At 40.4% G+C, this 27692-nt stretch overlaps 2 protein-coding genes across 2 annotated transcripts; both read left to right on the plus strand.

Moving 5' to 3' along the window:
- Positions 1-21425, plus strand: ankrd52a (ankyrin repeat domain 52a). Its single transcript, XM_022206382.2, has 28 exons — positions 1-221; positions 811-894; positions 1017-1095; positions 1304-1374; positions 1578-1778; positions 1869-1956; positions 2184-2326; positions 2535-2747; positions 3369-3447; positions 3556-3670; positions 3861-3943; positions 4052-4169; positions 4285-4353; positions 4484-4624; positions 5052-5114; positions 6143-6254; positions 6460-6531; positions 6626-6827; positions 6937-7024; positions 7163-7280; positions 8260-8479; positions 8586-8673; positions 8808-8891; positions 9369-9514; positions 9717-9799; positions 10016-10098; positions 10536-10627; positions 11582-21425. Exons 1-28 carry the CDS (start codon positions 195-197, stop codon positions 11851-11853), a joined length of 3234 nt encoding a protein of 1077 aa, XP_022062074.1. The 5' UTR covers positions 1-194; the 3' UTR covers positions 11854-21425.
- An 857-nt stretch (positions 21426-22282) lies between these two features.
- Positions 22283-26987, plus strand: rnf41 (ring finger protein 41). Its single transcript, XM_022206381.2, has 7 exons — positions 22283-22426; positions 23329-23426; positions 23946-24055; positions 24149-24420; positions 24632-24767; positions 25290-25393; positions 25476-26987. Exons 3-7 carry the CDS (start codon positions 23966-23968, stop codon positions 25828-25830), a joined length of 957 nt encoding a protein of 318 aa, XP_022062073.1. The 5' UTR covers positions 22283-22426; positions 23329-23426; positions 23946-23965; the 3' UTR covers positions 25831-26987.
- The last annotated feature ends 705 nt before the right edge of the window (positions 26988-27692 follow it).

Raw genomic sequence — 27692 nt, forward strand, 5'->3', positions numbered from 1 at the left:
GCGGACCAGCACAGTCGTAGCCAGTATCGTCAGACCAGACACTGGATACAGACAACAACAGTGACAGATCAAGACCGCATTTCTGTTTGCAATCAGCTATGGGTGTAGTCTGAGAAGTGGACACAGTAGCGCACCGCAATATACCTCGAAGTTTTTTCCTCATGAAGGAGCTCCGTCCTGGCTGAGTTAGGGAGATGGGAGTACTTAACATTGCAGACCAGGTACGATGAAAGAAAGCGCTCCGTGTTTGTGCTGTGGCGCAGTCTATTTGCTGGGAAAGACCAGCTCTTGTGCGCAGCATACTATGTCTACCTCAACGAACGACTTGTTTTCCTTCTTGGCTTATTAGCGGTGCATGTTTATTTAAATGGATATCTGCATCATGAGGATAAAATTCCTCCTGGTTAGCAAATGGTCGGCGTTGATAAGTTGAAATGTGCGTTGTAGGAGCTGTAGTCCAGGCCCTGCGCTGGGTCAGAGCCAGCTCTAGCAGAATTAGCTAACAGGAGCCGTTAGGCTAGCTGACGTAAGTAGTGAGAAACGGGCCTGTAGGCCTCAGCCAAGGCTCTGTGTATCTGCTGGAGAAAGCAAGAAACACAACCAGTTTCGTGCAGTAAACGCGTTGAATGCAACATTTAACAGCATTCACAGTTTCTTTAACGCTTGTACTATGAACTTAACCGCTTTAACCAGGATTTGGCCTGCTCAGATAAATCATAGATGTGTGATGGTCACAACCGAATCCTCGGTCCGGATCAACGCTAACGTAATTTATGCAACGTTCACTAAACTGGTGTTTCTGTATTGCAGCCTCCTCTGGTCCAGGCCATCTTCAACCGTAATGCTGAAGAAGTTCAACTATTATTGCACAAAAAGGAGGATGTCAATGCACTGGTATGTTTGAAATGTATTCGGTTACAATGCAAAACGGATCTAGATCCTCAAGGACGTTAGCTTCAGATAATTATGAAAATCAAACGTCGTTTTCCTCATGATTGATCACGTCTGATCGACAGGACCAAGAGCGCCGTACGCCACTTCATGCTGCTGCCTGCGTGGGTGATGTCCATATAATGGACCTCCTCATTGAATCAGGTTTGTAAACTCCATGTATTCCTCATCCCTGGTTATGTGTTAAGAATTTAGCCGTCTCTACGTTATTAATGTGTGGCACACTTAGCATTTATCATCATCCCAACAAACGTGTCCCTCATTGCTAGTTCACTGTGCAGCTGCATTGCACAACTCTCTTGCTACATCTTTGTGACCCCTTTAAAAATAATTTGGTTTTTTTGTCTTCCAGGTGCCAGTGTAAATGCTAAAGACCATGTGTGGTTGACCCCGTTGCACAGAGCAGCTGCTTCCAGGAATGAAGTAAGCAGTAAACTCATCTCCTGCCATATCAAAGAATCAAATTGTTTCTCAGTCAGATGATGTTGTCTTCTAATTCAATTATGCATTCACCCACAATGATTGTTGTTCTCATTTTGACTTCCCACACTCAAATATTGCACTGATAGAAGGAAAAGCAGTAAGATATGTGCTTAAAGCCCTGGTGATTGCTTCCTTCTCCCCAGAGGGCAGTGGGTCTGCTGCTGAGGCGTGGAGCCGAGGCAAATGCACGAGACAAGTTCTGGCAGACTCCACTGCATGTGGCTGCTGCCAACCGTGCCACACGCTGCGCAGAGGCCCTGCTAACCCAGCTGAGCAACCTGAACATGGCAGATCGCACTGGCAGAACTGCTCTGCACCATGCAGCTCAGAGTGGGTTCCAGGAGGTGAGACTTAAGTAATTTTCTTCGCCTTTGAAGATTTTTGACCCAAAGTGCAGTTCCTCTTCATTAAACTTTTTCAATTTGTCTTAACAGATGGTGAAGCTGCTTCTGAACAAAGGGGCCAACCTGAGTGCCATCGATAAGAAGGAGAGACAGCCTATCCATTGTGCTGCTTACTTGGGTTAGCAAATGTTACTTTCCTGCCAATGCTGCACACAACAAGTTTATATTATTAAATTGCAGTAAAAGTCACCGAGGTCCACAACACTGTTTACTTAGATGAGGAACAATAAATTGTACCTCATGTATTTAAATCTCTTCATCTGTGTTTATTATTACTTTGGATTTTTCAAAATAGGTACAATTATTGCTGATTTTTTTTGACCCCCTTTTTGGTGTTTTCAACAGGACATGTGGAGATTGTGAAGTTGCTGGTGTCCCGCAGTGCTGACAAGAGCTGCAAGGATAAGCAGGGCTACACACCTCTCCATGCTGCTGCTGCAAGTGGTCACATCGAAATTGTAAAGTACCTACTGAGGATGGGGACAGAGGTGAGTTCTTATACATTCATTTATTTAGTCTAGCCATACAATTATGCCTTATTGTATATTTTACTTAATGTCACAGCATTGCGCCTAGATTTTTTGATCATGGGCATCTAAAACTGAGCTGAGGTCATGTATTTTAAACTTTTCATTGTAGGTACAGTGATTTTTTTTTAATTTTTTTTTTTTTGCCGTGTTTGTGTTTTACACTCAGATTGATGAGCCCAACGGCTTTGGAAACACTGCGCTCCATGTGGCTTGCTACATGGGGCAGGAGGCTGTGGCTACAGAGCTGGTGAACCATGGAGCTAATGTTAACCAGCCCAACAAGTGTGGCTACACCCCTCTGCACCTGGCTGCCGTCTCCACCAACGGTGCCCTCTGTCTGGAGTTGCTGGTCAACAATGGGGCAGATGTCAACCAGCAGGTATGAATTAAATTGTCTTTGTTCCCCTTAATAATATTCACGTAATTTGGTGATTATTAAAGATTTAAATAAGTGTGTGTGTTTAGGCTGTGATTGTTCTTCGAAGTAACATAATCAGCATAGGTGGGTGGATAAAGATTCTACACATTCTATTCCTGCCTATAGAAACACCTGTTCAAGTGTAAATGTGCAGAGGTGGAGAATTTCTCACACGTGCATTTAGTTGCCAGAAATGACAATATTGTTGTGTGTGAAAAGGGAATGCATGAGAGAGAAAATGTCAGAATAAATCTAAGAATTCTTATGCTATTGCTCGTTCCTCTATTTATAGCAGATGAGACCTTTAAAACAATATTATATGAAACAGAAAAAATAAAATTGGCCAGATGTGAGTCGGTATACTCTCTTTTTTTTTCTTCTTCTTCTTTTTTTGTGAACATGTTTGGGAGGTGATTACTTTTGGCTAAAACTTTCTTAGTGTGCCAAAAATTCCCCTATGCAGAAAAACTCTGGACCTTTGCCTTAATTGTTTCTATCGCTGACCTGGAATTCTCTCATTGTATTCCATGCAGCATGTCTAAGATAAAAAGAATTTTATATTCTGTTTGTTACTGTCTCCAGAGCAAAGAAGGGAAGAGCCCCCTGCACATGGCAGCCATTCACGGACGCTTCACACGCTCTCAGATTCTCATCCAAAATGGTAACGATGACTGCACTCTCTGACTGAGCTGTAAGAATATGTTGGTGCAGCCTTTTCTCTCCTCCTAATGGGTCTTTGATTCACTCCTTCTTCCCTGCTTTCCATCAGGTGGGGAAATTGATTGTGTGGATAAGTATGGCAATACTCCTCTCCACGTTGCTGCTAAGTACGGCCATGAACTGCTGATCAGCACTCTGATGACCAACGGAGCAGACACGGCCAGGTATCAGCAAAGCTTTCAGTTGTATTCCTGATATGAAGTATAATAGCACCATGAGGCTGTAGGGGAAAAGAAGCACAGTAAGATGCATACTTAGAATCAATTATATGCTTTAAATTGTAGAACAGTTGAGTTGCATCTTTCACATTGACGGTTTGGTTGCTAACATTTTGGTTTTCTTTTGCATTTTCAGACGTGGGATCCATGGAATGTTCCCCTTGCACTTAGCTGTGCTGTACGGGTTTTCAGACTGTTGTCGCAAGTTACTCTCCTCAGGTTTGTGACATAAATATGTGCACTCTAATTTACTTGGTCTTTTATGCCACTGTTTATGCACACTTTCGCGTGACTGTTACCTTCAGCTGTCTCTTTATTTCCCTACAGGTCAGCTGTATAGTATAGTTTCATCTATGAGTAAAGAGCATGTACTATCGGCTGGGTTTGACATAAACACCCCTGACAACTTTGGGAGGACCTGTCTACACGCAGCTGCCTCTGGAGGGTACGATGCAGAATCTGCTTTAACACAACAATATTAAATTGAGCAAAATGTTGCACTATCACATGTCATCTGTTATTTCAGCTTAACTTATTCTCATGCTTGTGTGGCTTTACAGAAATGTTGAATGTCTGAACTTGCTCTTAAGTAGCGGTACTGACTTGAATAAGAGGGACATAATGGGAAGGTGAGTTCCCCTTCATTTTGGTTAAATCTGTGTTTTTAGATTTGTTTGTTTTTAACAGCAAGTGATTGTCATCCCTTGGATACCCAATACATGTCGGAATTTAAAGTGTTTCTTTGCCTGCTTTGTACAGGACACCGTTGCACTATGCGGCTGCTAATGGGAGGTACCAGTGCACTGTGACCCTGGTGAGCGCTGGCGCTGAGGTCAACGAGCCTGACCAGACAGGTTGCACTCCCCTGCACTACTCTGCCGCCTCCCAAGCCTTCAGCAGGTTGGAATCTTGTTTCTCTCTCCGTCTGCGTTCTCTGAAACAGCAGAATCGACACAAGGCACTAAATTCTGTCCAAGTTTGGCAACATGTCAGCTGTTGTTTCAGAACACAGATGACTGATAGGATTTTGAAATTCATAAACAGTTGATGAGCAAAAAGTTTTTTTTCTTAATCTTATCTGTCACCACTTTTTGCATTTTCCATTTTCTCCCATTACTCACTCAGCTCATGCAGTTTACATGTTGTTGTCATTGAAAATTTGGGTTCAAAGTTAAAATTGCATGTAATTTTGGGGGACAGAGAATTTTCTTAGATAGCAACGTAACTAAACAGCGCAACCAAGAATGGGCAGTATTGTACCAATGTACAATGTATATAACTCTAAACGAGAAGGTTTATTGAATTATGCCTTTTTTGTTCTTTTCAGAGTCGATCGTCATTTTTCTGGGAACCATCAGAATGATGAGGATGAAGCGAAGGAGTCGTACTTGTAAGTTGTCTTCGTCTTGTTTTCTCTCTTTTATCGGACTGTGATCAGTGTGAGCTTGATTTTTGCTCGTGTGTTGAATCTGCACAAAATTTGCAAAATTAAATGAACATTAATCACAATAATGATTTAATCTTTCCACCATGATATATGCATGATCAACTGCGGTATTTACACTTAAAAATGTGCTTTTCTTGTGAAATATAGTGTCTTTCGATAAGCAGATGTTCAACAGGTGATGTTTTTCACCTGTGACAAAGTGAGAGTGCGACTGAATCAGAAAGTTGGTCGCACCAGTGCTACCAATGAAAAAGTTAAGCTATAGCCCTGTACAAAGTTGGTCTACACGGTTGTAAGCATTTCCACTTATGCAGTAGGATATCTGCATTTCTCTGCAATTGCATTGCCAGACTGCTAGTTAACGGTAGACTTTCTATACTACTGTGTTAATGTTCTTCTTGTACTTCGAACAGTGATGACAGAAGCAAAACGAATTATGCTGAACAGTTGCTTTGCCAAAATTACTGAGATAGCTTTTGGAACAGATTCAGGATATATGAATATGTAGAGGTTAGCAGAGCGATGGAAACAAAAAGCAGCATAGTGCAAAGTTGACAGAATGCTGGCCATAGCGATCGCAGTAAATCAAGGCAAATACAATTACAGCCTATCAAATTTAGTTTCACAGAAGCATTATACACAAATCAATATGCCATGTTTAAAAGACATATTGATTTGTGCCAGAAACAGCAATATGCTGTGTACACAGCCATGCAAGTCTCAGTACACACAGCAGTAAAGCTGCAAATGTCTGTGAACATGCCAAGCATGGCATATCAATCACAACCAAGTGGAACTATCTCATATGTGGTTTGCATCGCTATGACATGTAGCTACATTTTTAGGGAGGTTCACAAAACACAAACATATGAATATAGCTCAAAAAGACTTAAAATTTAACTTGATTGCTTTAACCACTATGTCCCCCACGGCACTACAATTCAAGGCTGCTTTTCTCCTTTTTATAACAGCTGCTTGGAGCATCTTTTGGACAATGGTGCTGATCCGTCGATGGTCAACTCGAAGGGTTACAGTGCTGTTCACTATGCAGCTTACCATGGCAACAAACAGAACCTGGAGCTGGTGAGTTTTCTGTTTAATGTGAGATCACCCGACAACTTGACACAGCTATTAATCATTCATATCATATGTCACAAATATCACATCTTACACATCAAGTAATGGACTAATTACTGGGACTGTTTTGCAAGTTTTGATATTTGTGCAACATGTTTTAGTTCTTTTGTTTCTGAATTAACCTACATCCACTGCTGTGCTTTACTTTTAGCTCCTGGAGATGTCCTTTAATGCACTAGGAGACATAGAGAGCAGTATTCCAGTCAGTCCACTACATCTTGCTGTAAGTGTTGCACCCAGGTTCCCCGTGAGGCTGTAATCGCCCTCTTGATCTTGACTAAATGCAAATTTGTAACCGTCTTCCTCCTGTCCTTCAGGCTGATAAAGGCCACTGGCAGGCGCTGCGTGTGCTCACAGAGACTGCAGCCTATGTGGACATGCAGGATGCTGCAGGCCGCTCTGTACTCTACCTGGCTGCCCAGAAAGGCTACGCACGCTGTGTGGAGGTGCTTTTGGCTCAGGGGGCCTCCTGTCTCCTCAATGACAACCGTCTCATGTGGACTCCAATTCATGTTGCAGGTATACTGCTCTGAGCTGAAAGATTTAATAGCATGACATTACAAATTTGATGTCATAGCGTATACATGTAATTTTTGTAAATGGCTTTTTTTATATTGTTTCATACCAGCTGCCAATGGTCACTCGGACTGCCTGCGCATGATGATTGATTACGGGGAGGAGGGTGATCTCACCAATGTGGCAGACAAATTTGGCCAGTAAGTCATTTTCTTTTAAAAGAACAGCAATGGTTTGCTCATTAAGTTTTGAAAAACACTTTAAATGCCTAAAGCTAATTCATACAACATGCATACAGTGAAAAATCCATTCTTATTACTCCTTCTGTCTTTTTTCAGGACCCCTCTAATGCTAGCTGTTCTGGGAGGTCACACTGACTGTGTCCACTTCTTGCTGGAGAAGGGTGCCTTGCCAGATGCCAAGGACAAGAGGGGCAGCACAGCTTTGCACAGAGGGGTAGGTGCAAACACTGCATGTGGTTCTTTTCTGTATCACAGCATCATTTGAGCTTTGAAAACTTCAGCCAGTTGGTGGGTCAAGTGAAATGTTTCTCAGGATGATTAAAAATTTTCAACGGACGACACCCTAAGTGTTTCATTTTCATTCTCCCTTCCGAACCACTTGAAAAGCTTGTATTTGTCAGTTGATTATTGTGAAATGGAGAATTTGGAAGAAAACTTTCAAACTAGCTGCATCTAACAATGTCTGTATGTCAGAAAAAGTATTAAATGTTAATGTTAAAAAAAGACAGGTAAAGCTGTTCAAGTGTCCAGAGGTTCAGAGTAGCGGTTGTCAAGACACGTGAAGTGGCCTGTTTCATGGACTGACACAAAGCGTAGTTGTAGACTGAAACAATATTTGATGGAGTCCATATCTTGTTTGAAGTCCAGCCTTTTCTCTGAGCTTAATTGTGTGACCGTGTACCATATTTGCATAATGCCTTCCTAATGGCCAAGAATGAACAGCTTCTTCACAGTTCTATTATTTCCTCACTAGAACCACTTCTGCTAGAGCTTTATCTGTGTGCCTGCACTCATAGATGTGGGGTTACAGTGCATAACTAGCGTCCATTTACCCCCTTCATTGGGCCGGCTGATCAATCGCAGCAGACAGGGTTTTTCAGGATGGAGACCAAAAAGAGAGAGAGACTTAAACTGAGTATATGCGTTTTGAACTTTAAAGCATGTAAACATATTCTAGTCAGTCTCCAAAAATATAATTAGAAGCCTGTAAATGTGCATAATATGGGCTTTTTAAGGTGTTCATTGAAACAAAGTCTTGATTTTAGAGTAGACACGATCTCTATCTGGGAAACATGCCCAAATCTGATAGTAATACTGGAGTAGAACACATAAGAGATAAATGTAAATGAAAATTTGTTTCCAGAAAATGTCAGTGGAGTTGATCTAATTACTCCTCTCTGGTCTGTGCTCAGGCGGTGTTGGGCCATGACGACTGTGTGACAGCCCTTCTGGAGCACAAAGCTTCTGCATTATGTCGGGACACCCAGGGTAGGACACCGCTGCACTACGCTGCATCCAGAGGCCACACAGAGATCCTGGCTAGTCTGGTGCAGGCCGCCATGGCAACAGACCCACAAGACAAATTGCTGGACAACAAACAATACACCCCATTACACTGGGCTGCTTACAAAGGTTTGTTCAGTTTGATCGACTGGAAGTGGCTAATCCCCAAACCTTAATGTTGCAATTCATCACTCTAACATCTGTTGTCTATAATGCTGAGTGTGTTTGTTCTCAGGGCATGAAGACTGTTTGGAGGTTTTACTTGAATTTAAAACATTTATCCACGAAGAGGGAAACCCTTTCACCCCCCTGCACTGTGCTCTGTGAGTATTAGCTTTGCATATCCTCTTGTCTTGTGTCTCAGTGTGAAAAAAGAAATTGCTTATGCCAAAAAAATCCTACTCATTAGGTTTAGATGAGATTTTTCATTCCATTAACTCGGTCATCTGGCTTGTAGGATGAATGGCCACAGCGGTGCTGCAGAGAGACTGCTGGAGTCTGCTGGGGTCCAGTTGATTAACACCAGAGATGCCAAAGGAAGGTGAGGCTGCAGTGCAAAAGACTAGAGTATATTATGTGGGAACATAGAGTGAATGCATATGACCTGAAGATGATCAAGTGTAGTATATTTAAGTTTCAGAGAATCAAGTTTAGTGTGTAGGATATAGTTTAATAATAATGGTGAACTCTGTCTAACTCTCCCTCGAGACACATTGATAGCGTTGTGCTTGCACACATAAAAAAATCCCATAGGTAGTTCAGTAACAACTTAAAGAGAAGACTTTAAATAGGGGTACATTGGCGGCTCCTCTCACCTCCCACAACTGGCTGATCACAGTGTGAAGGGAATGTAAATGTCAGATTTGTCCATTTCAGGAGGATACTAAAAATCCATGACACAAACGCCTCCTTTTATACATGAGGTACTGAAGGGTGTTTCTGTCATATCCAACATGCAGTTCAGACAGATCAGAAACGCTCCTCGTGCAGTAATTAGTTGGACTGTCTTTGTCTGTAGAACTCCACTGCATGCTGCTGCGTTTGCTGAGGATGTCGCGGGACTTCAGCTGGTGCTTCGCCATGGAGCAGAGATCAATGCAGTGGACAACAGTGGATGCTCTGCTCTGATGGTAGCTGCTGACAAGGGACACAGTGGCACTGTGGGTAAGTCTTATGCCTGGTATTCTGGTGGGATTCTTCAGAGTTGGTATCAGGACAGCTTTATTTTGCAGCACTTTTCAAGACAAATGCCATAGTGCTTTACAAGACAGTTATACATTTGTCCTGCGTCTCATCTAAATATTATTACTATCGGGGCATGTGTAGTTACATGTAATAAATGTGATTATGTCTTGACGTTGTCCAGCCATCCTCCTTCACCGGGCCAAGGCTGACCTGACACTGCTGGATGAAAACAGGAACACTGCCCTGCACTTGGCCTGCAGCAAGGTACAAATCAGTTATTAAAACATTCTAAAGTCAGAGCACCAACACAATGCCAATTAGAACGAAGCTAAGCAAGTACTGTTTCTGTAAGAACTATTTTTATGTTCTACTAAATACCATCAGTGTATAAGGAGACCAAAAACGCTTTCTTTAAATGCTCAGGAATTCATTCTCACAGAAGACTATGCATTTTTAACTGTCTCTTTATTTGGTCCTCAGGCCCATGAGATGTGCGCCCTGCTGATTCTGGGCGAGATCCACAGTCCCACTCTCATAAATGCCACCAACAGTGCTCTGCAAATGTGAGAAAATAATAACATTTGGCAATAGCCTTGCAATACTGCATAGGCCCTTTTTGTCAGTGATCCCCCTGATTTTGACAAAGTGTGAATATTTTAAATCCTCTCTGGTAGTTGTTCAGTCTTTCACTTAATTTTGGACAAAATCAACTATTTTTGCAACTGTTGAATTTGTTCACAGCAAACAGTGAAATGGCAGGAAAAGCACAAGTGAAAATAAGAGTAATGACTCATTGTTGTGCCATCATTGATTCTTTCAGCATCTTCTGTGCTAGAAATGCAAGCTCTGAAGAAGAGCTGTTGTTTTACGTCTGGGCACTGCTTGTAGGATTTATCATTTTTAAAAGCAAGAGTATTCTTTACATATTCTAAACTGAGAATTGCACGTTGAATCGTTCGTGTGCCAGCTGTCTTTCAAACTCTGCTTTGCTCTCCCGCAGGCCCCTCCATCTTGCAGCACGTAATGGACTGGCTACGGTGGTGCAGGCACTGCTGAGTAGAGGAGCTACAGTGCTGGCTGTGGATGAGGAAGGTAAGACACTCTGAAATTTAGTACGTTCTGTTTATCCATTCTGCTTACAGATACGGTGTTAAATTGCAGTAACATAATGTATGGAATTCCTGTTTGTCTGGGTGATGTATTTATTTCTTTTTTTTAAAGTTTTCATTTCTTTTTTCACTACAATTACAACTCCTCTGTATTTACCTGCAAGACAGACAGGTCTTAAATGCTAGGGGTTAATTCAACGTCTGTTATGAAATACAGGCATTGTTGACTTAGTTGTCCATGCTAGCAGATGGTGTGCAGTTACTTTATGCTGCTGCTGCCTACATTTTTCTTCGACTAAGCAACCAACCCTTTGCTTTCACCGATATGTGTATTCATTTGTGTTTGTATGGACAGATTTTTTTTTCTGAAACCGGCCCGATGCTCATAAATATTTTAGAACACCATTTTCAAAAGAAAACTAAGTGTGGATGCAGCCTCAATCATCCCTTTTAGCTGCAGAAAAAATACAACTGAAAGCCCTTTCTACCTCAAGCCATAGAGATTGTTTATTTTCATTTGTCATTTAGCTGTACAGCCTCCACAATCTCTGCTGCTGTAACAAAAGACTTTTATTTTTGAGATTAGCAAAAAAATTCTTATTTAATTAATTAGTTATATTCACTAGCTAGTCACTTTGGGGAAACTTGTATGTGAACAGACAATGCACTGTGTGATTGTAGTGTTTTATCATGAAAATCACATTCATGAGAGCTGATGGAGTGAACCGTCCCTAAAACTATTAGATCCAACAGTCTACAGTACCTTATAGAACTGAGGGAGACTATAGTCTGGTAATAGCTTTCTGCAAGTTTGTCACTATGAGTGATATCTTTGACATTACACACGGTTGTTAATGTGAAAGCTCTGAATTAGAGCAACTGTACAATCTGTTTCTCATGTGATGCACTAATATGTGGATGTGTTGGTGTTGATCAGGCCACACCCCAGCTCTGGCCTGTGCTCCCAACAAGGACGTGGCTGACTGCCTGGCTCTGATCCTCTCTACCATGAAGCCTTTCCCCCAGCGGGACCCTTCCTCCTGCTCCTGCTCCTCTCCCACAGTCTCCCCCTCCCCGGGTCTCAACTTGCTGAAGCACTGCGGCATCACCGCCGCCTGTGCCCCCCTGCCCAGCAACGGCCTCCACAACGGCTATGTCAAAGACCGTCACGGTGCACCGGTCGGCCTGGACGGGTGTCTGTCTGAGTGAGGTCTCGTGCCCCACTCAGTCAGCTGCTATCACCATCATCACCACCAGGGGGCGACTCCCTTTAACATGGCCCAGAGGACCAGGAGAGCACCCACCCACATGTCTGTTTCTGTGTATGTATGTGTTTGTGCGTCTGTGTGTGCGTGAGTGTTTGGTCTTCTCTTGAGGTGCAGTCAAACCTAATATGCAATTAGATCCCATTCCTCCATCTCCTAGTAGTGCTTAATACGTAGAGGCAGATTGCTCTACAAGGTCACTCCGATGAAGTGTGGCATTCAAAACAAACACTAGCAATCTGGCCATCTCTAAATCATTTAACCCTTTAAAACCATGTCAGCATAATTATATAACCAACATCTAAGAGCATGGAAATGTCTTTATCCTCAGCTGTCTTTCTCTTCATATCATTCAGTATAAAAGTCATATCATGTTTAATCAGTTGCGGTGACCTTGTAGAGGAACATACAGCCTTCCCAAAAGAATGATCAAAGAGTTTCTTTGTTTTTTGATAATTTTGATGATTTTTTTCTTTTCTTTTTTTTTTTCTTTTTTATTGTCCGTTAGCTTAGAATTTTTATGAAGGAACCACACAAGGGAAAATCTAAATTTTGCTTAAGAGTGCAATGCTTGTGTACTACAGTACAATCTGAAATTTGGAAAAGGGTCACAAAGATGTTAATTCCATAGTGTACTTTAAATGTACGGCCTAGAATTGTTTGGCATTTTAAGATAATTTGGTAATGCTGCTGAATACATTAGCATGTCTCCTTCCAAAGGAGAGCCATGTTCGGGTCAGCATCGTATCATCGATTTGTTGTTAATGCTGACTTCATTTTATAAAGATGCTAAATAAGTGTTTGTTAAGCTAGAATGTTTCTAAGCATATAAGTTATGACCAAAGTTGATCAACACTACTATGGCTATAAATTATTTATTTGAGATGAACTGTACTGTATAGAGAAAGACAATAGATCTTGATATACCTCGTCAACTCGTTTAGCAGCTGCTTCATCTTCACCCAGGGTCCGTAGGCCTAATGTTCTCTTTTTGTAGGACTAGAGAACTACTGTAGGATAGTGACTGACTGAGGCCTTGTTTATTTCTAGATGAAGGCTTTACTAGTAATATCTGCCAACAACACCTCATCAAAGCATCATATATCTGAGCACATAAATGAACAAGCCATTTCAATTTATTTCCCATCTCTTTAACAGTGTTTTTTGGAAAAGATTTCAGAATCCGAATGGCCTGATTATTGAAAGAGAGCAATCAGTTCTGGATTTTAGGCACTAACGATGTTTTTGTTCTTTGCATTTCTGAAGTTGAACCGGCCATCAGCGTAGTGCTTTTAACAAGCTCTCACTAAAGGAGTATTTCATGGAGCTGGTGAACTAGTCTTAAGCCTCTAATAGCTTCTATCTCAACTTCTCGGTGGTGAACTCTGATCAGTTTGAACAGATAAAGAGTATTGTCTGCTATTTTTATTGGGCAGTTTTCAAGCAATATTTTCTTTTGGCCTTTTTTTTGTTTAGCGTTATTGAATAGACAATCACTGTCACAAGGGCTTTTGTTTCCCTGGAATGTGTTTGAGTTTTCTTTATTTTTTCTTTTTTTTTTTCTTATTTCATGACAAATTACCTAAAGACTAAACGAATGGCTCTGTGTGTGCCGGGCATTTTACTGTCAGTGTCAACACAAATGCACTGGATTGCCTTTATGGCATCTCATGAAATGCCTTTTGACCCATGCCTTCCGTAACACATCATTTCAGTTGGATTGCTTAATGGCAGAGTATGGCGAGCCCTGAGACTTGATTATGTTTCCACCCATTTGATAGCAACGATATTGAACCACAGTTGCACCACAGTATCTAGTGGGGAAAAAAACAACAAATGCCTGGCATGTCTTTATGACCTGGCATCATCAATGACCAGGGAGTTGATATCCCTAAACGAATCGAATAGGGCTAAGAGGGAAAGGAGAGGGATCTTTGCTTCGGCCAATACCTATTGTTTAGATTTCAGGAATAGCAGAAATCCAAATATGTGCTTTTTGGTGTTCATTTTGTTGTCTCCTCATCCCGTTTTCTGGTACTAAGCATACTAAAGATGATTGTATCGGACCACTAGAGCTGTTTGTGACTTTTAGATGTTATATCTATGCTATTTTGTTGGGTTTTTTTTTTTGCGACCATCTGCTGGTGGTTAAATTACACTGAGTCAGATTGTTTTCATTGGCGCGATAACTTCATATCCACTGGTATTGAAGTGGCACAATTGCACACATTAGTTGACTGGATGAGAGATGAGGACCTAGACTAGACTGTGTTGTTAAATACCCCTGACAAAAAGGCTTTTGCATTATCGTATGTAACTTGATTTTCTAATATTTAAAAGAAGTCCATTTCAGAGCGGTGACTTCTATGAGTTAGTGGTGTGGATTAGTAGTAGGCATTTCATTTGACCTCCATAACTGACTGAAATGGGACTAATTGGTGAACCCCAGCCTTTGTTCTCTTGATCAATTTATATTTTTCATGGGAACCGATATCTTATTAGTACTGGGGATAGGTACATACTTTTTTTGTATTCTCAGGATCTGTGCTGAAGCAGCAGGCAGAATTTATTAATCCAATCAGATTTCCACAGAATGATTATGTCTACAATTTTTGATGGGATGTTCCATAATTTAATTCCTTTTTAACCCTAATCCCACAGCACTTAATTAGATAGTCAAGCACGCACTTTAGTACATTCAGGTTCTAAGTGTGCAAAGTAGAGCAGATGTAATGTATGTACTTATGTTTACATGCATGTGTGTTGCTGCTGAATACAGGAAGGAAGGGTTGCAAAAGACAAGCAAAGGCTACAATAAAATTGTTCTCTAACGATGCATTATTTAAAAAAAAAGAAAAAAAAAAAAGAAAGTGTCTCCAAGCACTATGGGACAGTGTCCACTGCCCTCTGACTTGTTTGTGTTATCTATTTCTGGGCAGGTGGCCCGGCAAAGTGACAAGGTTACATTACCCAGCCTACTGTTAACAATACAGACTCTGGCCTAAGTCACTTACAGTCAGTCCAGTGATTCAACAGACACCTCAGGCAGGCTCCTCATAATACTCTACATACTCTTTCTGCCATCTGTAGGTGCTGTCAGGTCAGCCTGTTCAGGCAGGGATTTTTTTTTCTCTCGTGATGTCCTTATCTGACCAGTAAATGGAGCCATTGCCCCTTGCAGCTGTACAAGCTGCAGCTGAATCCTTTTGTTGTATCACAGTATTCTTATACATGCTTTTTTATTTGTGTGTACCAGTGATAAGTGAGTGATTGTGCATGGAGCTAGATCACAATTTTGATATAGCAACGATTAAACAAATGGAGCATATACAATATATCTGGAGTCGGAAAGCAATGAAAGGTCCAATTGTAGCAATAGCGCGTGTGTGTAATAGTGTGCAGCACAAATATTGCACTGCCATCCATTTAGGCCAATTCAGTAAATCATAGCATAAATGCCAATGGACGATTTAAATGCGGGTTAGATGTCATAATCTTTGGTCACAATTGAGGCCTGTTTGCCAAAACGTGTTGAGAGGGGAAACCTTCTTAGTAAAGCAGCAGTGGATTTATGCATATGTTCAAGCAGTTTACAGTCTGACCATCAAATCTGAGCCATGAATTTTCTGACTGAAATGAATGTAGGGTCAGTTTAGAGCAGGACAATTTACTTTCTCCCGACTTTAAACTGTTGCTCTTCATTTGTCTTGCATAGCTATGATTATACAGGTAGCATGTAGTTAAATGATTCTCTACATATTATACAGTACGTGTAGTAGTCTTCCTGCATCGAAGGTCTGGATATGTTTTCTTTTTTGTTTGGCATTATCGTTGGCGTGTAGGCCTGCTGTTGTGAAATACCACTTTTCTTTCTCTATACATAGATATTTGTGTGGAGTGTAGCCTACAAGGTAAACAGAGGACAAGAGTTCAGATGAATTTAACATTCATGTTCATCCATTCCATTGAGATTGCCTTACAGTACAGTAAAACAAGAGGGACGAAAAGGTCTACAGTAGATACGATCACACATACTCGTAAATAGCCTATATTTGACAAAAATGCACCTAAGCTACACCCATTTAGTGCCATAGAAACCTTGATTTGCCTTTAGACATGAATCATATTTACTACATATTCAGACGTAGGCAGGATTATTACAGTTTTGTGTTTGGAGCTGCATGTCTTTTCGCCAATTATATTAGTCAAAGTAAAGCTATATACATATTTGCATGGGATCTTGGTACTTAAATGCAAGTATTCAGTTAAATTTGGTGTTGGTAGAAGTCTATTTTATAATTGGCCATTTTTAAAGAATAGAGTTCGTCCCTTTGGTATTGGCAAAGCAATCCCTAGGTTGTGTGTGTGTAACAAGATGGTTTATAATGTGTGTGTTACCATTTACAAAAAAAAAATAATTTTTTGATGTCCAAAAAAGCATGGTATATACAGTATAGAATTGATTTGCCTCAATGGATGTCTTGGTTCTTACTTGAAGTAAATGGCAAATTTCAATTCAACTCTCTGATCCACTGTTGAGCCTTTTGCCTTAAAAGCTGAAAAAGAAAATGATACCTGGCAGTACCTGATGAGTTGCATCACCCATAGAGTTATGCTACTTGGTTGGATTGCTTACAAAAATTGGCTTATTTTGGTCTCACAGACACCTTCGGGTGTCAAGAAGCACACAAATAAATTGAGGTAGCACATCGCTCAAGGTTGCCATGGTGCAGAGATTGTTCTGAGAGGTTGGGATATCGCCATATTTTCCACTGTGAATGAATGAATTCAGAATTCACTCGTAAACAATCAACTTTGGCTTCTTTGTCATCTAGAGCCAAACGACACTGGGGATACAAGTGGTGTATCTCAAAACAATGATTTCAGACAGAAAAGAAATTCTTATGAAAAATGCTTGTACAGCTATGCTAACAAAGAGTTAAAATCTTGTGATCCATCTTGTTGGGGGTAGTGTAATTCTGCTTATACCAGCCTAAATCAGATGTATCTACGCGGAAGTGTTTGATTAGTGTTGGCAGATGTCTCATGTTTCCTACCTTACAAAGGGGCAGCCAACTGCACCTTGTACTTTTTATTGGACCTGCAGTTTTACCTCATCAGTGATCTTTTGTGTGACGATGCTGACATTGATCCTCTGTGATCTCTTCTTGTTTTTCCTGATGCCAGTCGTGTAGATTTCTCTCTTGTAGTGTGTGTGAGTGACTTTTCAACATATGCATGTCAAACCTAAACATGCACAAGCCCTTTTTTTTTTTTTTTTAAAAAAAACTAAAAAGCATAGTTACCCTGTTTGAACATTTTCTCCTCATTACAATCAACAGACGAGTCTGTTATCTGGTGCAAGTCATATGGAGTGAAGGGTACAGTCTAATTTTAAGGTGGGAAATGAAGGTAGCTATAAAACTTTACCTCTGTAAGTCAAAACAATACAACTTTACTGTATGACTAATGCTAGTTTGACCGCCTTCCCTGCCTGAACACTTGGTTATTAATTTCCCCCCACCAGTAGGACCTGTGTAATATCGAGCACAGTGGTGGCATGGTGCCTTTTATTTGTTACTACCGAAAGGTACGGTCTTCCATTTGTATTTCCCAGAAGCCTTATAATGGGAAAAAGAAATTACACTGAACATACATGACCACAGTAGATAGGCTCATACGCCCTCTAAGCATTATTATTTCAATCCTGTGTGATTGGAGTTAAAACAAAGAGAAAAAAGAAAAAGCCTAAATAACTCCTTCTGTATTAGTCTGGATCTCGCTATGTGTTTCCAGTGACTGAGTGCTCCCCTAGGGTGGCAGAATAAATTGCACATAACTGATGCGATTTCGGGCACATCAAACATAGGATGGATGGGGATCAATAGTACGAAAGCACAAATCCAAAGAAGGCACCTCGGGGGCTCAGTTAGCTCCCCCAACAATAAGAAGCGAAGGAGCCTATAGACCAAATTTAGGCAAAGATGTGAGGAAAAACATTCAACTCCTGAGTGCAGACACCATGAGGTTTGATTGTCAGTAACACATGAACTGTAGAAAGACCGTTGTCTGGAATTTCAGAGCTGCTTCTGATTGTTCTTCTCAGCTCTTGGGTATTCATCGACGATTAGTAACTTCGCAGTGCAAACCAAGTTGTGAAATGACGCGGTACCTGCATTCACCATCAAATTTAGGTAAACTGTTTGTTGTGACTGTGTTGCAAATTGATTGTGGAGATTGTTTTGTGTTATTTAGGGTAGACTGACTACAAGTAGGGTTGCAGTAGTAGCTGTGTGCAGTGTTAATAACAGTGTGATCATATTATAGAAGTGACGTAACATTTGTTGTCTTACTACGACATTAAGGCATGAATCATCTTCTCTCAAGCTGACCTCGTTTGAAATAGACAAAAGATAAAAGTGCAATAACCTTTTGTTTATCATTGCTTCCTCGGTTGAAAAAAAAATTATTTAATATGCCCTTTTTGTTAACACCAAAAGTCACTCATCTGTAGCAAATGAAGGATTTCAAGTGGTCCTCTTGTTTGTGTTCAGAGAGGTGGCGTTTGATAGTGGAGTGTGTGATATTCCATTCTTAAAACTGTGATCAATATCCAACTTTAAAAGCTGCCTGCTCAGACAAAGGACCGTGCACAAGTTGACTGATAAGATTTGAGTAGGTGCTTTTTTTCCCCCCCCTTTTTTTTTTTCTTTTTCTGGATGGACTTTGATGGTATTGTAGTTTGGACTTCTGGTTTATAGCCGGTAGACATGTTCATTTGCATGTGTAGATGTGTATATGCATCCTCTCTTCCTCCTTGAATGAAATGTTTTCTCAAAAATATTTAGACCTGCTGTCAGTGATGTATGCGGATAAAAGGAAATATGAAATGCCTTATATTTGTTTTCGATGTTAAGCATTAAGGGTTCTTACGTGTCCCTCCCTTTTCAGCGTGTAGCCTAAAGCTTGTACAGTTAAGAAACTCATGAGATTTATATCTACTGTATAGCCTATGTGTTTTCAGAATTTGTTACTTGGAGGTCCTGTGATTGTGGTTTTAGAGAAACATTCCCCTTGAAAGTGCCGTTTGTTTTCACCAGCAGAAGATGTGTCTTGGGGGGGAAATGTATTTATACGAAGGAAAACAAATGTTCAAAACACTTTCCAGTGTTTCCTGTTGAACCTGTTGAGCTGAATGACACAAAGTATTTGTGCAGGTGAAATAAGGCAGCAATCTTCTGATGGAGCACCTTATATAGACTTGCTCCTTCTGTGAGCCCACAATGGACGTAATCTCTCACCAAGCTTGATTACTCTAAAGCAGAGCCATATCAGAGAATTTGCCCATTAGGAGCCCCCTTTGAATGTGCTATTAGGAATAGCCTACTGTAGGAAAGGATGTATACTGCATGTTCTGTGACATTTTAGTAGTGGTAGACCCTTTACATGTTTTTATTTTTTAGTCCGCTTCACTGTAGATGTTGCCACCTCATTGCAACTCACAAGCTATTAACAATCCTCTCACAACTGGACTTAAAGCAGGCATTGATCTGCTGCTGAGGCAGCCTTAATTCACTGCAAATAAAAAATTTAAAAAAAAAAGAAGAGAGAGATGATAGGTAATGGGGTTGCCTGTTTTATTTTGAGTGGCTTATCTGAGGAAATACAAAGGAGCCCTTATCATGAGTGGAAGGACTCTGAATCAGGGCATGTGATGAGTTACAATCAAATAGTTTCACAGTGCACCTTCACAAAAAAATGTAAAAAGTAAAAAAAAAATAAATAAAGTTGGCTCGTCCACCCAACATTCCAAAGTTGATTTAATTTTCCACAGTCCTGTCCCTCTGATTGAGGAAATCTTTTTGCTTTGCTGGTGAATGAAGTGGGCATGTATGTAAATGACAGGGTTCCCTATTTAGCCTAACGCTGATTACCTCATTTACAAATCTGCAAATATACTATTCTACTGTGTGTAAAGGAGTCAGTGCCATCACCAGCAGCGTGGTCTCGAGACCTGTGATGACAACAGGACCAATGAAGTTACTCTGTTGAAATTAGCCAATTTTAAAATAAGACCAGTCTGGGAATATAGGGTTAAGACACGATTCAATTTTTTTTTGTAAGGCCGAACGGGCCTCTAAGATTTCTTCAGTTAGTAAATCACCACAGCTGCTACCCCAGTCAGCATCAGGAGCCATCAGGAAGGCTGCAGACACCATTTTAGAGATTTCAACCTAGTACTCCGTATTTTACAAGCTAAAGGTGTAAATCTAACGTTACACTTATTACAAACCGCTCCTCAGACTTTGACTGGAATAGCAACTGTTGGCACTAGCATGATTCAAGAAACCTGGTGTGTCTCACGATTATTTAAGTGAACGATCATGTTAGCATCACTTGCTGTTTTTTCAGTAGCATTTCTCCTACCTCCTTGTTTTGCAGCCTTGACTATTGTTTGTCTCTCCACCTGTTCTGACTTCAAAAAAATAAAAATCTATTCACAGTATGGGAATACAGATTTATCATAAGCAATGGTAGTTATACATAAAGTGTGCTTGGTTGTGCTGTATGTGTATATGTCTATTTGACGTTGGAAAAAAAAATATTTATGAGAAGCATTTATACGACAAAATACCACTGGAATGTGAAGCCAGATAATGTTATGATGATAGTCTATCCCCTTTAACATTCAGTGGCAAATGGTCAGAGGAATCACCTTTTAGAAAATTGAATAACTGAGCATTGGCTTTTTTTTTTTTTTTTTTCAACACTATGTATTTCTTTTGGTTTTCTCTTATGCATATACTTCCCTGTCTAGCCCTATAGTATACAATATTTCAACGTTTACAGCTTCATTCTGGGTCAGCCATTGATTGCCCTGCAGTTGATGTCACAGCTTGTCACAAGGAAGATAGTAAGGTGGATCTGTAATTCTGTATGAGGGTGAGTGAGAGCCCCTCGAGCCGTATGCCTTTGAATCCATCTGTCCACTCTGAACCAAATTCTGCTACATAGGCGTCTGTCTCCACACTGCCCCGACATTTTACATTCAGTTTGACTACAAGGGGTACAGGACAAGGTGAAAGGTTTGAGGTTTTCTGACCAGGGCCCCCCTAACCACTCGCCGAAACCCCTCACCCACCCATGCCTACTCCAAGACAGGACCAGCCCTAGTCCCCGTCACCCACCCACTGTCTCACCTAAACCTCAAGCCATTCATTTTTCTGTTTTGTTTTTTTTTCGACAATGCAATCCTGAAAGCACTTTGCCTTGTTATTCCTTTGTGTGAACATGTGAATGATAATTTGTTACAGAAATGTTAAATATGTAAAAGATCATTCACTGTTTTGGAAAAACCTGCATCTGTCTTTCTGACGTTAAAAGAAAAAAAAAAAACAATTTAGTGACATTAAACCTGAATCTATTTTATAAAATGTTTGCTGCAGCCAATTGGTCTTGTCATTCAGTATTGTGGCTTAGGGTTGTTTGTGTTCAATAAAGTGCTATTGCTAAATATTTCAGAGCCTGGAGTTTATTTTTGACAACACTGGACTGATATACACGTTTTTTTTAACTACTGCTATGCTGAATTCACTGGATTATCTAAATAGCTCAGAGCTAAAATGAAGTTTATTACATCAGGTTAAAAAACAGATTTAAAGTTTGTCACTGAGTTTTCATTTGAATGCGAGAAATTCATGTCTTGTTTTCTTGTTTTTGTGACTCAAATGAGGGACTGCAATGACAAAATAAAGCAAATAACGATCGGATTTATGAAGTGTTTGCAGCACTATCAGCTCTCATTAGTTTAGTCCTGTATAATAACTCCTGTTTTAATCAGCAGGATCATCCTTTTAAAACATATTAATGCACACCTGGGTTGCTTACAAAGACAGCAATAAAATACTGAACCAGTAAAGCCCATAGAGGATTACAAAACATTTTTGCATTATATACTGAAACATGTAAATATAAAAGTAGCAACTTGCATTTTAACTGTGTTAACGCCAGCACTCAGAACCGGATTTCAAACTGAAAACATTCCCAAATGGTGTTCTGAGTACTTTTAATGTTCATTGAATGAACACTGGGTTATTCGTCAGTGTTATAGTATGCAGGTACGCTGGTCGTGAATGTCGACATGTTTTTAGTGTGTTTCTTTTGTTAAACTGACACATGGAGAGCCTTCTCTGTCTTCAGGCTGTTTTTTTCCTTTCTATTTACCTTCTGTCACACAGAGGATCGCAGCACCGTATGGCTTGGAAAGAGGAATTTCATTATTATGCTGAAGTAGTTAAATATATTGACAAAAATACTAATTTCAAAAATTGAGAAGATAGATTTCACGGACCAATCATAAGCTCCTGTTTACGTCATGACGTATCCATCCGCCTGCGTATCGACGACGCAGAAGTGTAGGATGTAGCACAGGACGTGGCTAACAAGCGGCTAGTTGCAGTAGGACGTCCGAAAATACATAAAAATCGACATAAAGATCTGTTTTGCTACATGCCCGAGTAAGTATACTAGTTCGTTGTGATATTTTCACCTAATGTGACTGAGTGTAAACATGTATTTCTCGGTGTAATTTGCCCAGACTGAGCTCTGTCTGGTTAGCTCGGTAGCTAATATCCTGAGGAAACCAAAGGTACCACAGTTGCGAACAGGGCTAGCTGGTTAGCAGGCGTCCGCTATATATAATTCGTGACCAGCAAGCTGTGCTGTTAACCGAACTGAAGCACTACGATATTTATTTACGGTTACATCTGTTTAGCTCATTTGAAATCCCGAAACATCGCATTAATGTACCGTTAACAGCGAAATAGGATGCACGTAGCTCACGATAGCGTTGAGCCTTAGCTAGCTTGTTTGCAAAGCATGCCGAGAGCGATGAGAGAGAAAAGATCTGAAAATCGCCTGTAGACCGGTGTGTATTTCTCTCTCTGAAATTAGGTCAGCCACCAGTCAGCTGGGATAGCATAGGATACTCTCATTAGATTTTAAAGGTGTGCTGGTGCAGTTTCACATGTAGGGGAAAACATTAGAGAACCACACAACTTCGAATCAAGGGCACCGCTGGTGGCTAGAGTAGAAATATGGCTGGGTGCTCAATTTCTTGAGTCATGGTGCCTTTATAGCTCACAATGACTTAATAGTAGAACTCATGGTTATTTGCGATTTGTTGCCATTATTGGGTTATGATGGCAAAGAGTATGTGTTGCTTGATAACTTTAAGAAAACGTTAAAGTCACTGAGCTCAGTGCCACTTGAAAATGTCTCCAGAAAGGCTGCATCGATGTTGTATTTATGATGTGTGATTTGATTGCATTGTGTTTCTAGCCGATCTAAAAATCAGCTGCCTAATAGTCAACTGCAAATAAAATAATCTGTGTAAATGTTGTTATTTTTTTTTTTGCAGGGTGTGTGTGTGTCTCTTTCCACAGTGATTATATCTGCTGCCAGATGTGACTTATCAGCAATACATCAAAACCTGAATGGACGCATTTGAGGACTTTTGTGAGTGAGATGGACTTAAAATGTATGTATATGGAACTGTGCAAAAGATTTAGCCACTAAAAGTAAAGAGTGGTAATTGTTTTATTTTTTTGTTCAACAAACTGTAGTTAAAGAATATAGTAAATCAAAGTAATATCCTGTGCATCAATTGTCTTTGGCATAGTTGAGAACCATTTTTCAAGGTGAGTTATTCCAAGCATAATGGCGAACACCCCACATATTTGGGCTGTGATGATGTTGAAATCAGGACTCTGTGAGGACCATACCACTCGTTGCAAGACTCTTTGTTCTTCTCGTCACAAAAGAGAGTTCTTTATGACCCAGTATTTTTAGGGTCTTTGTCACGCTACAGAATAAATTTAGTCCCAATCAGATTCCCCTTTGATGCGACAGATTGAGAATCTAAATCTCTGAAGTGCCTACAATTTTTGCCCAGTTCTGTTCGTGTGAATATTCAGTCATATCTTTGCACAACAAAGTCGTCTGAAAACTTCATTTTCTTGGTTGTGTGTTGCTCAGGAGGTTGAGGGTAATGTACCATGGGGTACGACGTTACAAGGTTCCAAGGGGAGGTGGATGAAGACCTGCTGTGCCCAATATGTAGTGGAGTGCTAGAAGAACCAGTGCAGGCAAGTCCCTGTTCAAAAGATGACCCACCATTAATTGTATGTGTTTTGCAGATTTCTTATGTTTTGGATGGCATGCTTTCATTTTCATTTTAGGCTCCACACTGTGAACATGCCTTCTGCAATGCCTGTATAACACAGTGGTTTGCGCAGCAGCAGATTTGTCCTGTTGACCGCACAGTAGTGACGCTAGCTCACCTACGGCCTGTGCCCCGCATCATGCGCAACATGCTGTCCAAACTTCAGATCAACTGTGACAATGCGAGCTTCGGCTGCACAGCCACACTGCGTTTGGACCAGCTGCAGTCACATCTCAAGGACTGTGAGCACAACCCCAAAAGGCCCGTCAACTGTGAGGAGGGATGTGGGTAAGTGGCTTTCATTTGGCAGAAAATATGCAAAATCCCAAGTGACAAAAAGCAGAAGAAAACCAAGTGGCATAATAATAATAATCGTCTTTAAAAAACGTACACTTTAAAATGTTATAAATAAGTGATTTGAAAATTGTGTGATCTGTCCTTTGTGTAGTTTGGTATTTATCTTCTATTTTCCTCACCATTTTGTCTTTTATTCTTGCAGGCTTGAAATGCCCAAAGATGAGCTGCCCAACCACAACTGCATTAAACATTTGCGGAGTGTCGTCCAGCAGCAACAGACTAAGATTTCAGAGCTGGAGAAAACTGTGGTAGAACATAAACACCAGTTGGGAGAACAAGTAAGCGCATTACACTGGCTCATTAATGTATCAACCACAAAATACTTTTTATGTTGGTCTAGCCCTGAAAAATGCTGTTAAACTTGTTTAGAAATTGCCAGAAGCATATTTATTTTGCATAGCAACCACATTATTCTGCACTGTGTACTTAGTGTAATGTGGTTGAATTCAAATTCTATAATGCTTTTTGGGATCCAGGATTTGAAAGTGCTTCAAACATTTGGGTGTGAGTTATGACTTTTTGTGCAATGTTTGTCTGCCAATAAATAATTTCATTGTGATTTTTATTTGTGGTACAGAATATGTCCATGAATGCCTCAGTGTATGTAATGTTTGATACGATGGGCCGTATTGACTCTGTGATTACAATATCTGTCAGTGCAGCATTGATAAGGTCTATGTTTAGAATGTATATCCTAATATGTGGCCACCAGACTCATTAACTGGACAGTCAAAGATTTCTATTTAGTTTTAGAAAATTTTATGAAATCTATAACTGACAGCATTAATCTTGCTGTCTAGAAAAGAGACATTCAGCTGCTAAAAGCCTACATGCGAGCAATCCGCAGTGCAAACCCCAACCTGCAAAACCTTGAGGAGAGCATCGAGTACAATGAGATCCTGGAGTAAGTGAAGTTACTTGTTCTCTCCCGTTTGTTGTTGAAAGGTTAAGCAGGTTTTTAATCTCCTTTTCCCTTTCATCTTCAGGTGGGTGAACTCCATGCAGCCTGCCAGAGTGACACGCTGGGGCGGTATGATCTCCACTCCTGATGCCGTGCTCCAGGCAGTCATCAAGCGCTCCCTCATCGACAGCGGCTGTCCTCTCTCAATTGTGAACGACCTGATCGAGAACGCCCACGAGCGTAACTGGCCGCAGGGACTGGCCACTCTGGAGACGCGGCAGATGAACAGGCGCTACTATGAGAACTACGTTGCCAAGCGTATCCCTGGCAAGCAGGCAGTGGTGGTGATGGCCTGCGAGAATCAGCATATGGGGGAGGATATGATCCTGGAGCCCGGCCTGGTTATGATCTTTGCGCACGGAGTGGAGGAGATCTTATAACTGTACATTTAGCTGAGCTGATCAAGAGACAAGTGGGGACGTTTTGCTTGGGGGTTTGCTGTGATGCGTTGGTTTCTCTTTATGGAATGAAACCTTCTGAGTAAATCTGGCTTATTTAAAATAAAATCTTAGGCTCACTCCTAAGCTTGATACCTATGCCTTAAAGTAAGGACAAATACTTTATGAACCTGGCAAATAAACGTAATCTGACTGATATCTAAGATAAAAGGTGAGATGTGATGTTTACAAGGTTTATATTTAGTGCATTATATGATCTGATTGTTCTGCTCCATGTCCTGATGTAGTAATAAGCTTGAACCCCCATTTAATGTCCTCGGTTGTATAAATGCTTGTAAATACAAATACTATATTGAATTATAAATGTTATACTCCTCACTGTAATTAGATTGTGATTTTTGTTTATCTCAGTTTCATTTAGTCAGCCTGTGCAGGTCCGTCAGCTCTGAAGATTTTCCACGTGCTTGCTTTAGTGTTTAGTTTCCTGTGAATATTTCGCAAGACATTGTGCTTCCCAATTTAGATTGTCCGAACCTTCTGTGCCATTTGTTTTATTTATTGTGTTGCCTTTTACACAATCATGCTTGAAGATGTTGCCGTTTGATGTATGGAAATCTGCCTTTTTCGGTGCATTTGAAGGTCATTGCAGAAAGAAAAATTGATTTTGTGTTTCTTTGTTGCCTCAGTTGTACATATCGTCTGTATGTTGAGTCCAGTCAGAGTGTTAAATTTGAGGTTTAACATTTGGGATTTAACTATATATAATGACTTTTATTTGACAAATTGTAATGGTTCACTTGTTCTGTGATCCTTATGTCATTTTTTTGATGATTGAAATATAGACATTGATCTTCTCATTATTCACAAATATCAAACATCTTTTCACTGACATGCCACTAAAAGACACCGCTTGGAGATTGTACAAATATTTGTAAGTCACTCTTAAAGCTTTTGAGAGAGAAAATGCTTTACCATCAGTCACTTTTTGCTGTAGTAAGACAAGACTTCAGCTGACAGTATATAAGCCCACACAAGTGGTTTGTGCCCTTTACTATTTTCCTTGTTAATGTTTTTATTTGTTTTGTGTCTGTTATGTACCGTGTTGTACAGACAAGAAAGTAATAAAATGTCAGACTTCATCTTAAAATAATGGATTTTCTCATTGGGATAACCTGATTTTATATTTGGCATCTTAATTAGGAAAAAATGCAGTTCCTTATTTTACCACACCATGTCATCAGAGATCTGTGGGGAGCTAGATTTCTTGAGGGAATATCAGATGAAAATATCATTTAGAGATATCAATCAAGACAGAAATGCTGCTTTTAAGAAATCAGGGCATCGAAGAGGAGATATGGGTTGTGATTTGGTGCTGATCCAGTTCATGAAAACAGAGGAAAGTTTAAGCACAAAACTCAGAAAAAGAACTGATTCCTCTGACCTGACTCACTCTCGTTTTCTCTGTCTAACCCAGACACCCACATGTTTTCCGTGTCTGTTATTCTCTCTTGCCGGCCTCGTCCTCATTGTGGAGCCTAATCCCTCACCATTGTGGTCACTGGAATGTGAAATCATGTGCTTTACCAAATACCGTGGCTTAGTTAATGTCAGCACACATCATTATGTGATGTGGCTGGATGGTACACGATGAACAACGGCACTGACAGTTTTCACATACACCTCAGAGTGTTCAAGATATACAAATATTTCCACAAGAAACACATATACAGTGCTTGAGATAGTGTTCACATCAAGTAAAAGTAGTCAAAGTATATGTTGTGTAAAAAAATGCTCAGTGTTTTGAAAAGTACTAAATGCAGAATTACTATAATCTCAGTTCTGAT

This window comes from Acanthochromis polyacanthus, chromosome 6 (assembly GCF_021347895.1).
Source record: "Acanthochromis polyacanthus isolate Apoly-LR-REF ecotype Palm Island chromosome 6, KAUST_Apoly_ChrSc, whole genome shotgun sequence".
In the NCBI taxonomy this organism is placed as follows: domain Eukaryota; kingdom Metazoa; phylum Chordata; class Actinopteri; family Pomacentridae; genus Acanthochromis; species Acanthochromis polyacanthus.

Coding starts and splice junctions, on each gene's coding strand:
- ankrd52a (XM_022206382.2), top strand. CDS start 195: ATGGGAGTACTTAACATTGCAGACCAG. Junction 4,625..5,051: donor GCCTCCCAAGCCTTCAGCAG/GTTGGAATCTTG, acceptor TGTTCTTTTCAG/AGTCGATCGTCATTTTTCTG. Junction 6,255..6,459: donor ACAAACAGAACCTGGAGCTG/GTGAGTTTTCTG, acceptor CTTTACTTTTAG/CTCCTGGAGATGTCCTTTAA.
- rnf41 (XM_022206381.2), top strand. CDS start 23,966: ATGGGGTACGACGTTACAAGGTTCCAAGGGGAGGTGGATGAAGACCTG. Junction 24,421..24,631: donor AACTGTGAGGAGGGATGTGG/GTAAGTGGCTTT, acceptor TTATTCTTGCAG/GCTTGAAATGCCCAAAGATG. Junction 25,394..25,475: donor GAGTACAATGAGATCCTGGA/GTAAGTGAAGTT, acceptor TTTCATCTTCAG/GTGGGTGAACTCCATGCAGC.